Source organism: Hippocampus zosterae, chromosome 15, assembly GCF_025434085.1.
Source record: "Hippocampus zosterae strain Florida chromosome 15, ASM2543408v3, whole genome shotgun sequence".
Lineage (NCBI taxonomy): Eukaryota > Metazoa > Chordata > Actinopteri > Syngnathiformes > Syngnathidae > Hippocampus > Hippocampus zosterae.
This window is the reverse complement of record NC_067465.1, coordinates 9,163,200-9,175,431: the sequence shown is the minus strand read 5'-3', so window position 1 is coordinate 9,175,431 and position 12,232 is coordinate 9,163,200. Positions and strand designations below refer to the sequence as shown.

At 45.9% G+C, this 12,232-nt stretch overlaps 2 protein-coding genes across 3 annotated transcripts in view; one reads left to right on the top strand and one right to left on the bottom strand.

Moving 5' to 3' along the window:
* efr3a (EFR3 homolog A (S. cerevisiae)) overlaps nucleotides 1–12,134 on the bottom strand; it is a 27,982-nt gene extending 15,848 nt beyond the window's left edge. The window contains exons 1-4 of one of the 2 annotated variants that reach the window (XM_052087526.1): nucleotides 11,634–12,134; nucleotides 2,618–2,694; nucleotides 2,155–2,282; nucleotides 1,460–1,610 (exon numbers count right to left, since the gene is read on the bottom strand). In XM_052087526.1, coding sequence (XP_051943486.1) covers nucleotides 1,460–1,610; nucleotides 2,155–2,282; nucleotides 2,618–2,694; nucleotides 11,634–11,643 — 366 coding nt within the window. In that variant the 5' untranslated portion in view covers nucleotides 11,644–12,134. Of the gene's footprint in view, nucleotides 1–1,459; nucleotides 1,611–2,154; nucleotides 2,283–2,617; nucleotides 2,695–7,617; nucleotides 7,757–11,633 lie in introns of those variants that run through there. The other variant, XM_052087525.1, reaches the window with a different exon arrangement.
* Nucleotides 12,085–12,232, top strand: part of adcy8 (adenylate cyclase 8 (brain)) — a 48,594-nt gene continuing 48,446 nt past the window's right edge. The window contains exon 1 of the mRNA XM_052087517.1: nucleotides 12,085–12,232. The gene's annotated coding sequence lies outside the window, so the exon portion shown is untranslated.

The window sequence follows — 12,232 nt, the reverse complement described above, 5'->3', positions numbered from 1 at the left end:
CAAGATTCGGGGTTGAATCTCTGTTGGAACATCTGTGTGTATTTGTGCGGCAACTTCCCGACCTGAAATTGACTGGCGACTAGTCCACTGATTTCTCCATGTGGCCTGGTAATTACTTGTGTGCAATTTACCGTCTGTCTGTTGTGCCTTAACTTGACTCACGACCAGTCCATTAGGGCTCCATCTAGCTTACAGGGGACCAACCTATTATTTGTCTGTATGCTCTCTGAAATTTAATGGCAACCTGTCCATTGTTTGTCTGTGTGTTTTCACAGTGACTGATGGCCATTCAATACTTTGTCATTATGTGGTCTGACACTGACTGGCAACCAGCGTGCACTTGAGTCACGACCAGTTGATTGTTTCTTAAATGTGGCTAACTCGTGAATAAAATATCTGTCAATCTGTCTATTTTCCCTCTTTCGCACTGACCTTGAACGGTGTATGAAGGTCTGACATTTGCTGGCGGCTCTTGCAGTCTCATAATAATCCCAATAATTAGGCGCGTGATATGACAAAAGCCATTTTCAGAGCCAGCGTTGCGTTCAATTAGCTGTTTAAGCGTTAACGTGCACCTGCGGGCTGACTGGTCGCCTCCGTTATATTGTAAAAAGGCCCCAAAAGAAGAAACTAAAAAGCTATTTTGCATTTGAGTGCTGATATTAACTCGGGGTGAGTAAGATATAAATTGTCGTCACAATCATCGTCATCGTTGCTTTCACAATGTGCAATTTTACATTATCGGGTTTTAATACTGTTGCAAAAGAAAACACAAACAGGTCCACTGATTGGGTGCAAAGTTAGGGGAGTGACAAATGTCCTCATTCGGTGTACGCAGATGGCAAAGGGCTAGGAAATAATAAGCTTTCCTTCTGACAATCAGTAAGCAGGCTGCAATCACGTGACACGGTGGCCCCATCCGAGACACAACATGAGGTTGTTTCAAATCGAGGATGCATAAATAAAATCGGCAAATTATCATTATCGAGTTTGTTTTTGCAGTACCACCCTCGCTAATATAAACACGTGAACACAAATTCCCTGTTGAGATACAGTGTGTAGAATTCAGTGCCATTTCGCGGTAGACGTTTGTGCATTATGAAGGACGCTTACTACGGTGTCACAGAGAAACCATACTTCTTACATACGTTTGTTATTTTGACTTCAAAATGGCGCCGCGAGAGTGGCTGCCTTTCCAGCAGCTCCTATATTTTGTTGTTGTACTTCTTACTTTCATAACTTTGCTGCTGTGAATTGGGAATTTCTCCATTGTGAGACTAATAAAGGTTTTCTTATCTTATCTTATCTTCAGTAGCCTACCAATAATTTCTTCAAGCAGATGTTTATCAGCTAATTTCGTATCGACGTTTGGATATCGTTACATTCCTAGCTCGTAAGTTGGGTCACTCATTGATCAAGGTTTCCTTTCTAACATACAGTATAAACAGAGCAGCCTCACCGAGTTGGTCCCCAGAACTTGCAGGTCCGGTTCCTTGGACTCCAGTAGCTTTGCCACCATGTGCAGGAAGCTTTCCACAAAGGGTTTGATGCTCTGCGAGTGGCAGGCCATCAGCAGCTGGTCCAGAGCCTCCATGGCAATCACCACGTTGCTGAGCACACACGCACGCACATTGGTTTTAGCTCGCTAACCTTCTCGAGGGAGGAGAAAATGCAGTGCAGAGGCTAGCAAGCTAATCAGATAACACAAAACACCTAAAAAAAAATGTACCAATGTCACGAATGGCAACAATATGACACGAACATAATGCTAACACGGTGCAACATGGTGCTAACAAGACTAACATGGCCGCTAACATACCAAAAGCAAGGCAGTTCCATTATGCTAACGTGAGACTAACACAATGCCAACGGGCAGGAAAGGTTTTTATTTCCCCATTCTTGTGGTGTACGCCAACTGCTTCTTAATTGGCTGCATTCCCGTGTTTCGGAGTCTTCGGCCATTGGTGCGAAATATTGAACATGTTTTTACTATTTTAAATCGTCTGTTCGGCAGTAGCCACAATGCTAATGCCTGAGAAGGTTAGCTGCCTTTTGCTCAGGTGTACTGTGATTGAACATTCTTCTTTCACCGTGACCCTTTGGCAGGTCAATCGGGAGCCGAGGCAAACGCACAGCATTGCCGACGCAACTCACCCGTAGCGATGACGCACCACATCGCGGCTGAGGCGCTCGGCCAGGTACGCTCCGATGCGGTCCAGCTTCTCTGGAGCCGACACGGCATAAAACGTCAGCTTCTCCATGTCCGACTTGCTCAGACCATCCTGAGCACGCCACAAGAACACATATAAGGATGCTAGCAATGCTACATGTATAGTAGGGGGAATATCAAGTTGCAAGTACAACTTATGATTGAATGAAATAATGTGGAACCAGAGGAGAGATCATTTTGACTCTGGTTAGACAACTATTAACACATATTAAGACCCGTGAGCTTCCTTGAAAGGAAAAGTCCTCCCATTTTGTAATTCACTTGTCATTTATTTGGACTTTGGACAGACTTCTGAAGGTCTCAAGCTAGCTACAGTGTTAGCTTCATGGCAATGTGTGTGTGTGTGTGTGTATAAATATGACATTTTAAAAATAATTGTAACCTCACCTTGGGGTCCTCAGGGAAGATGTTGTCCACCAGACGTTTGTAGCGAGGCCTCAGCGGCCCGCAGCAGCCGCAAACTCCTGCAACCCAACAAAGACAGCGCGTCAGCGCTCATGCTGCCTAGCTTCCGAAGTCCATTTGACTGATTTCTATCACACTTTGTTCTCAATTGCATCTTGTATGCAACTTGTGAGACACTTTGCATCAAAGATCCCAAAATGGAGACGTTCGCAGCTCGTCGGGAAGAATTGAACATTAATTCGGCTTGTTGATGTTCATCAAGGGTGCCAGTGAAAGACTCGAGGCTGACTGATATTTTTGTCGGCCTGTTTCCAAAACAACTCTTATTTCCTGGAAGTTGATGACACCTGAAGCCCCCCTTATGTCGCTACCTCCTTAGTGGCTTAGACAGAGGACACAAGGACACACACACACACACACACACACAGGTTTTTGTTCCCACAATCCATACTGTGCTCACTTTAGAGGACCTTAGTCTGAGGTTGTTTGTTTTATTTCCCCCCCCTCACCACCTTATGTTTTGTCGTTTTTATTTGTGAAAAGGATGCGCTGTAAAAGGCGACCCGGCAGACACTCTCTCCCTATCTCACTGTTAGTCCCTAATCGGATTCCATCCATCCATCCATTCATCATCTACCGCTTATCCGGGGCCGGGTCGCGGGGGCAACAGCTTTAGCAGGGAAGCCCAGACTTCCCTCTCCCTAGCTACTTCTTCCAGCTCTCCCCGGGGGATCCCGAGTCGTTCCCAGGCAAGCTGGGTGACATAGTCTCTCCAGCGTGTCCTGGGTCTTCCTCGGGGTCTCCTCCCGGTGGGACATGACCGGAACACCTCACCGGGGAGGCGCTCAGGAGGCATCCGAATCAGATGCCCAAGCCACCTCATCTGGCTCCTCTCGATGTGGAGGAGAAGCGGCTCGACTCCGGATTCCGATTCCAGTAAAGATGCGCGACCGCAGCCGACTTCATGCAAGAGGTCGCGTATACTCTGGAATGGTCGCCAGTCAACGTCAGGGCATATAGACAATTGTTGTTCATTGTTATTCTAATGGCCAGTCCACCGTTTGCCTAAGCCCTGACACACTCCACCCTCATCCAAATTTAGCAGCGATAGACGCCAGCTCACCTCAACAAGACACACGCTGGAGAAAAACGATGGCTGTATTGTGTCATATTATTTGTGCTCATGCCGACAGCATGAACGCTCTCTTGTGGGGCGATCTGCGGCTGTGACTTCTGCATGAACCCCTCATCCATCATGGTGTAGTGAAGTTACCACCTACACGTCGCACGTAGGTCAACAGGGGATCGGAGGATTTCATTACCGAGAAGCCTTTGGACTCGCTCGCCCGGCGGGTCGTCACCCGGGCGCCGACTAGAAGAGGCTAATTGGCTGCCTTTGGTCGTCACAACAACAGTGCCGGCATTTAAACAATGATTAGGATGCTCCTTGTTACTTATGGCACGGCTGATTTGCATGTCACCTGCTATTTTCATTTACCTCTGCTGGCACGAATCCTCATTATTGCAATTATTATTCTCATACGCGGTATTGACCCCGCCGGCGAGGTTAGCCGCCTTTTGATGAGGAGGAGAATGACGATGAAAAGACGTGCTGCTTAAAGTTGATGTGACATGCGGTGAACTCACTGCGTGTCATCTTCCCGTAGTGCCGCTTGATTTTGTTTGCGACTGCTGAAACATCATCTAAAAATCAATCACTCAATAAATAACACCTTACGTGTATAACAACCAGTAAAGACAAAGAAGCAGCAGAGGTGTGGGCAGAAGTCGACACTTTTGTTGACCAATAGAACATCATTTCATTTGACCTACGAGATCTCAGCAGCACTTGGTCATGTGTGAAGGTCCGGTCGGCCTCACCACGAGAAACCCGTCCGTACGCCCGACACGCACCTCCACGCAACCGGGCACAGAAGGACGACATAGCGGCGAGCGATCACAGGCGACGTCGGCTATGCGAGTGACGGAGGAGCGGTCGCAACAGCCGCACGCCATCGTGATGACATCACCCGCGTGGGTCAACTTTCAGGCTTTTGAAAAGGCAACGTCGCAGGCTGCAAGGCGAGCCGCAGCGCCAAGGTTCAGGTTGCATACGCACAAGTAAGACGAGACGAGGTATGCACGGTTTATGTGCTACAGACATACATATAAATATATATACTTGGAAAAATTTTTTCGTAAAAATCCTTCCTTAAGGAATATCTTGAACATGATATAAATGCCAGAAAATTTCAAATGTTAAATATTTGGTTTGATCTTTACACTGCAAAAAACTGTCATGGAGGGTCAATTTCCAAGTATGTCTTTCAAATATGTGTCACCCACCATGTAAGTATGTTGCGTGTCAAACTGACATATTGAAAAAAAATGTAAATAAAAGAAAAATATTTCTTTACATGCAAAAAAAAAACTGGCTTCATTTTTATGAACTTTTTTTCTCGAAATAACTTGGATTCTTTATGAAAGTAAGCTAAATGAAAATGTCAAACTGCAACAAAGAAACAATGTGGGTTAAATGGCTGATTGAAACAGTAAATCATTCCATTTTTAAAATAAATAATCAAGGCCTTTATTTTGGATTTCCAAAACTGAAGAAATTACTTTCAGGCAAGTAAGGTCTTCGGAACAGACGCCAGTACTGTGTGACGCTGCATGCTTGTGCAAACACAAAAACAAACAAATCATATCTTCTCTTATTTTTGTGTGTGTGTGTGTGTGTGTGTGTGTGTGTGTTTTTTTTAACTGGATGTCATGTACAAAATGTGCCGCATGTGTATCATGATCTCGACAGTTTGCATCGACTTTGATGGGCGACTCCTGAGGTGCTTCCCTGCCGTGGGAAATCATTTCAAAATCGATAAGACTCCACTTCTGACATATGGAAATTATCTTTCAACAGCACACACACACACACACACACACACAAAATAAATCAGCATGTGTGAGATTAGAGAAGCTTCACTGTGAATCCCTTCACCTTTGACGAGGAAGACAACGCAGACGCAATGTTTCGTACACGAATTGGATGATGCACGTGCACGTGACCGCCACAGTGTGAGGCGGGATGTCTCATCTGGAGATGATAATGTGTCAAGATGATGTCGTTTGCTCGAGGAGGAAGGCTCCCGTGGTAATTCAGATCAAGAGAGCTGAGGGTGGCCGTGTTTCATTCAAAGATTGAAAAAAGTGGAACGCGAGACGTTGGCTGCTCCTGGAGGAATGAGGAGGAGGAGGAGGAAGAAAAAGGAAGATACCTGCAGACACCGCAGTGGGAGCTCACAAGATGTCCCAATGATGACGAGGAGGTAGCAGACAGGTGAGCAAGGATGAAATTAAAGGTAGGAAGGGGGGTAAGGAAGGAAAGAGGAGGAACAAAGAAAAGGATGCAATGAAAGGATGGAGGAAGCAAAGGAAGCAAAACAGCAGGAAAAGAAAAAAGGAAATTAGGTCATGAAAGGAGGCAAGTATGTAACAATGAAAGTGACGCCTGCAAGGAATGACAGGAGGAAGGGAGGGAAGGAAAGGAAATGAGGATGAAGGAAAGGAAGCACGATAGGACATAAAGGAAACGAGTTCATGAACAGGCAAGGAAAGGATGAGCGAAGAGTATGCACGGAAGGAAAGAGAAGATAAAAAGTAAAAGGGCTCAAAAGGATGAAAGAAATTGGACGGACTCAATGCGGAGGATGCAATGTGAGAAAGAAGGGATGCAATGATGGGGTCCCATAGGACACGGGACAAGGATGAACGGAGGAAACGAGGGACGTGTGAAAAGTGACGGAAGGCGGAATGGCCGGACAGAACAAAGGAGAGGAGTCGATGAAGGGAGACACCAATGAAAGCCGAGTGCGCAAGGAGGAAAAGTAGGGAAAGGATGGAAAGGCAAAACAAAGGAAAGGAGTTGAGAAAAGGATGGAAGAAAAGAGCAAAGGAAAGAAATGAATGAAAGGAAAGCTTGGCGGAAAAGACAAGACGGGCACGAGGAAAGCAACTGAGGGCGGCGTGCACAGAAAAGATGCGCGTGGACAAGACAGACGCAAGCCATTATTCTTCTTGTCGTCCATCTTGCGTCCGCCTCCTGTATTAGACTGTCAGCCTGCTTACTCAAAAGTGCGCGGCTAATCATCGGCTGCATGGTGTGTGTGTGTGTGTGTGTGTGTGTGTGTGTGTGTGTGTGTGTGTGTGTGTGTGTGTGTGTGTGTGTGTGTGTACACGTTCACTTCCTCAAAAGACCGAGTATGGACATTCGACTACAAGCTCGTGTGTGTGTGTGTGGCACAACAGCAGCGGGCGGGACTTAATGAGGCATGAAAGACAAGCTCAATGTCCTCCGACGCTTCAAGCTTTCTGCCAATCAAACATCTGCTGTCCTGCAGAAGCAGCATGAGTGGCCAACACGTGTGCGTCTGTGGCTGCACATACACTTGTGCACTCGAGCGCACACACTAATTAACTCACGCTAAACCAGTGCGCCACGCGGACACCAAAACACACCAATCCACATGCACGCCAACAATGCACGCACGCACACACACCAAGGCTTAAACTAACTAATGCATGCAGTATATGCAGACATAAACACACACGAAAGAGCAACAAACACACAAAAGATGCGCGCACGCACGCACACACACAAACACACACACACACGCACACTCACCAAGCAAAGCAAACGCGCACGCACGGCAAATGCTGTGACCTCATCAGTCTGCGCCCTCACTTCCTCCGGTTGGAGCACCCGTCTCCCACCTGGATGCGGATTTGATTGGACGTTGAGTGAGAGCTGTTCGAAGGCTTGCGATGAAACAGCAGATGAATGGCTGTCAGCCACCATGCTGGGAAGCTTCCACACTGAGACACACACACGAGCTTCTAGTTGAATGTCCATACTCGGTCTTTTGAGGAAGTGAAGGTGCGCACACACACATACACACACAGCTGGTAGCGAAGCAGCTTCCTACCTGACTCGTTGTTCTCAGAGTCCATCTTGCAGATGATGAAGGACCGCAGGGCCTGTCAAGCGGACATTGATCTCTCCCTCTCTCTCTCGGCCTCTGCCTCTCTCTTACACACTCTGTCACTCTCTCTTTCTCTCTCCATCGAGCACTCACTTTCTCTCTGACCTTGCAGTGTTTTCTCTCAGCATATTGCAGGTGAAGCCGCAGTGCTACACAAGGCAAAAGCGCACTACTGGCTCATCAACAACACACGGCACACACTCATATACTCACACACCCATGCATGCACAAAAACAAGTCAACACACACACACACACACACACACACACACACACACACACACACACGGACGCACTGAGCACATGTTGTTTTAATCATTCTAATGGAGTGCAATTATGCCGACTGAGCGAGCTCAGCGCGCTCGCACGTTCTGGAGCCATTATTGCAGCAAAACCATTTCCAAATATGGGTAAAGAAACGTTATCCCTAACCGTAGTCGCCAATGTGGAACATGAATAGACAAATGTGGACTAAAGTCACAAATATGTAACGTTTGCAAATGCTTACATTGATTTGTATGCGTAAACACATGATGAAATATGTCTATAAATCAGTAAGTGTGTGTGAACGGTAAACAACGATCCCCTTCATTGGCTGCGTTCACACATGTGACTTTTGCTACAGTCGAGCTGTAAACGACTCACCAATGCGTGCGGCGTTTTGCGAATGCCTATCTGGCGAATTCGTATGGCTCCGAAGCTTGACATTCAGACCATATTTTTATTGCAAAATTCCACCATCATTTAGATGTTTAAAAAACAAATTCCCACATCGCCTTAACCCAGCAATTTTCAACAAGGTTTCATTCCAGTCCAACGCCAAAGTATTAGCCATACTCGCAACCCCCCCCCCCAAAAAAAAACATCTTTCAATTTCAAATCCCACATTTTTCTACATTAAATTTCCAACAAGAAGCCATATTCTCCATCATTCCCTACTGGTTCTTGACTGATTCAAAAATTCCTATTAAAATTCTGACGTCCCAAAAATTCCCCCATTCCGTAATTTCAGTCATTTTTTTAAATCGTGCCACATAAATACAACTGTTAGATGATTCCCACCTCCTTTAAAACTTCTTGACCAATTCAAAGCATTCCAAAAACCAAATATTTTCCCCATATTTCCAAAATTGGCCTCAAAATATAATTTCACAGCATTTCAATTCATTAGCTTTACCATTTTAATGCAAACACTGCATCAACAAGTTACAAAATTATAAATATCCATTTTGTTTGCTTAAAAACATATCTGCAATGGGGTTTTTTTTCTTTGCTGGATTGGATAAGATGGCATTAGAATTCATTCCAATAGGGAAACACGACCACCCGCATCTCAAGGCAATTTCCCAGCAGGCCTCACTCGTTCCTTGCGTGAAGCCATTTCCATTGGCGGCTGCGGGTATGTGATTTAATTGAGGTGCTTAACACATTGAGGATAAGCAGCGCCTCGAGACGGCAGGCGACACGTGTTGCGCTTATTAATAGCAGCCATCAACTACTTCTAGTCTCGGAGGCTCAAAGAAACAGGCGCGTGGAGGCCGCCCGCTTCAGGCGCATGGAGGCCGCCCGCTTCAATCATTGTAATAAGGCTCAACAACTCCTAATATGCGACATGAACTAAAGCAGGGGGGTCGCCAACAACCGGCTGTAATTTGGCTAACCCGTTAGCCAGTCTGCATGTGTGTGACGGGGTCAGTTTTCCCCCGAGCAGGTTGTTTATAAACACGAACGTGACAAGCGGCCACCATTTTAGTTGACTTTGTCTCAAAAACGTGAAAATCCTGCAGAGCAAATACATTTAGGGAAAAAACAATTGATGACACAAATAATTCACTGCCTTTCTCACCAATAATCTTCCATTTGAGCTTTTTACATGAAGGCAATTCTTAAAGTCAAGTGACGGCGGGTTTTTATTTTTTTCTTGACTCGTCAACTTTGGAATTTAAGATAAGATAGCCTTTATTTGTCCCACAATGGGGAAATTTACAGTCTACAGCAGCAAGATTGTGGGTAGAAAGAAGAAAGAAGAATTTCAGCTCATACGTGCTTATTGTTGGACATTTTGAACTGAAACTTGCCAGCCAATCAGAGAAGGGCTCCCCAAGTAACATATGGTATGAAAGGTTTGAGGAGATCTGTTGAGAAATAATCTTTTTTTTTTACTCTAATTTGAAGTATTTTTCAACCACATTTTCTATATGTGATATCCCAAAAACAAACAAGGCTACAGGAAGCCAACGTGTGAAACTCGTCACCTTACAGATCATAGTAAAAAAAGTTTCACTTCCTCAAAGCAAAAATGAGGCATCACTATTTTAGAATGAGGCGACCCAGTGGGCCAGTGGTTAGTGCGTCGACCTCACAGTGAAGAGTTTTTGGCTTCGATCCCAGCCCTGGGATCTGTGTGGACTTTGCATGTTCTCCCCGTGCTGCGGGGGTTTCCCCCGGGTACTCCGGTTTCCTCCCACATTCCAAAAACATGCATGGCAGGTTAATGGAACTCTAAAATGTCTCTCGGTGTATGTGAGCATGGATGGTTGTTCGTCTCCATGTCCCCTGCGATTGGCTGTCAACCGGTTCAGGGTGTCCCCCCCACCTACTGAAGACAGCTGGGATAGGCTCCAGCACGCCCCGCAGGCGCAATTTGAGAACCAGTGCACTACTCCGTATCAGTGTCGCTCCACAATGATGAATACATTTTCCAGAAAACAATCCCTCTAAAGAATATTTGTTTGAGAATTAAACAGTGGCTGAAGAACACTGTGACCCTTGCCAAGTTTCTGCTCACACCGCTGCTGTGCATCTTTCCCAGACACTTATCCGTCTTCCCGGATGGGCAAACACAGCCTCTAAATCATTCCCGACAGCTTTGTCGCTCGCAGGTCACACAGGTGTGCTCCCGGGGTGTGTTCACCGCCAGACACTCAAACGGCTGTCGGAGTTTAACAAGGTGTCAATCAACCGCCGTCACACCGTCAATCCTTGACCGTGTGACCGGCACGGGCAGCGAAGTCCAAAGTCCGCTTGCATGGCCTGGCTTGTCAATCAACTCCACTGAACTAAGGTTTGTGTTGCACTTACAAGTTGTTGGAGTGGACAACAAACTGTGTCAACACTTGTGTAGATTTTTTAGTGAATTTTCTTTTTACTGTATACAAACAAGTTTGAATTTTGAGCTCTGTGCCTTCAATGTAGAATCATTTGTGCCACAAAATGCGTAATTAACAGCAAGAAAAATAGGTGAAATTCCTTAACTAGAGATGTGACAAAGAATGATTTGAATCAGAAAAAAACCTGTTTGGATTTAAAAAATGTGACTGCATCGGCTCGACGCCTTTAAAAGATACGCATCTTATCGTCCTTAGTGGAAGGTTATATGTTTGAAGGAAATACCGCATTTACAGTGGCATAATACCTCATTTACAGTGGAAATACCACATTTACAGTGACACAGAGCTTAAAGAAAGCACGCTTCACCTCTTATTCGAAAAACTGACAGAATCAAAGAGTGAGAACAAGTGCAAGCAAATATTTTTGAAAGTGTGTCTCAATAAGATGAAGTGTTTTTAATGAACATAAATATGTTTAAAGCATCATATAGACAACGCTCACCAAATTATTTTTAATATGGTCTCTATTTATATTTTTACTGGAACTCACTATGCTTTAGAACATGTCTTTTAATAAGCTTGGATCCGTTTAAAGCGTGTTGTACAGGCTAACCCATTTGGAAAAAAATGTTCACATAGTCTGTAGATTGCGGATCTTTTCTAATCACGGCTGTGTCCGCGATAAACGAGGGTCGTTTGTCGTTCCAAACAGCCTACCCAGCCGCCGGGTACCAAAACGCACCACTAAAATTTGATCTTGGAAATATAAACATTGGCGTTCACGCCTCGCGTATTTGTGCCTCACCTATATTCAATATATATTCAATTTATAAATCTTTTTTGGTCTTACCTGTTGGCATGCTGGCGACGTCCAGGTGCCGCAGTGGCTAGTTAGTTAGCCTCCATGTTCCCTCCTGCCACCTGGCATCGGAATGGCTATAGCGACCACTTCCGCGTCCTGACGGCACCCGAACGACTGTCGCAGTCAGCACAGCGTGCAAAAGTCGGCGTCGTCAGCGACACGAGCCGATCCGGCTCGGCGAACGAGTAGCCTCCCGAGCGGCCGGTGGACGACTAGCCGCTCGAGCTAACGTCTGAGCACCACCGCTCAATTCCGACTCGTTGGGGTATGGACAAAAAGACCTTCACCGGGCGAGGACGCCTGTGGACGGTCACAAGACAGACGCACGCCCCCACGTCGGACTCGCTTCAGACTTCCTTCTCGTGGGAGCACAACACGGAAGTGTTTCAACTACAAGCGGAATTACACCCCCACCCCCGCAAAAAAAAAAGAAAAACAAAAAGGAAGGAAAAGACATGAAAACAACTCCGCGCTCTTGGCGTGCACGTCCCCCGGGTGACACTCAAACAACCGAGGGTCCGTAAATGCACTCTGATGGAACGCTGACACGCGCAGGTGTGGAGGGCGCGCGTGCACGAGAAATAACG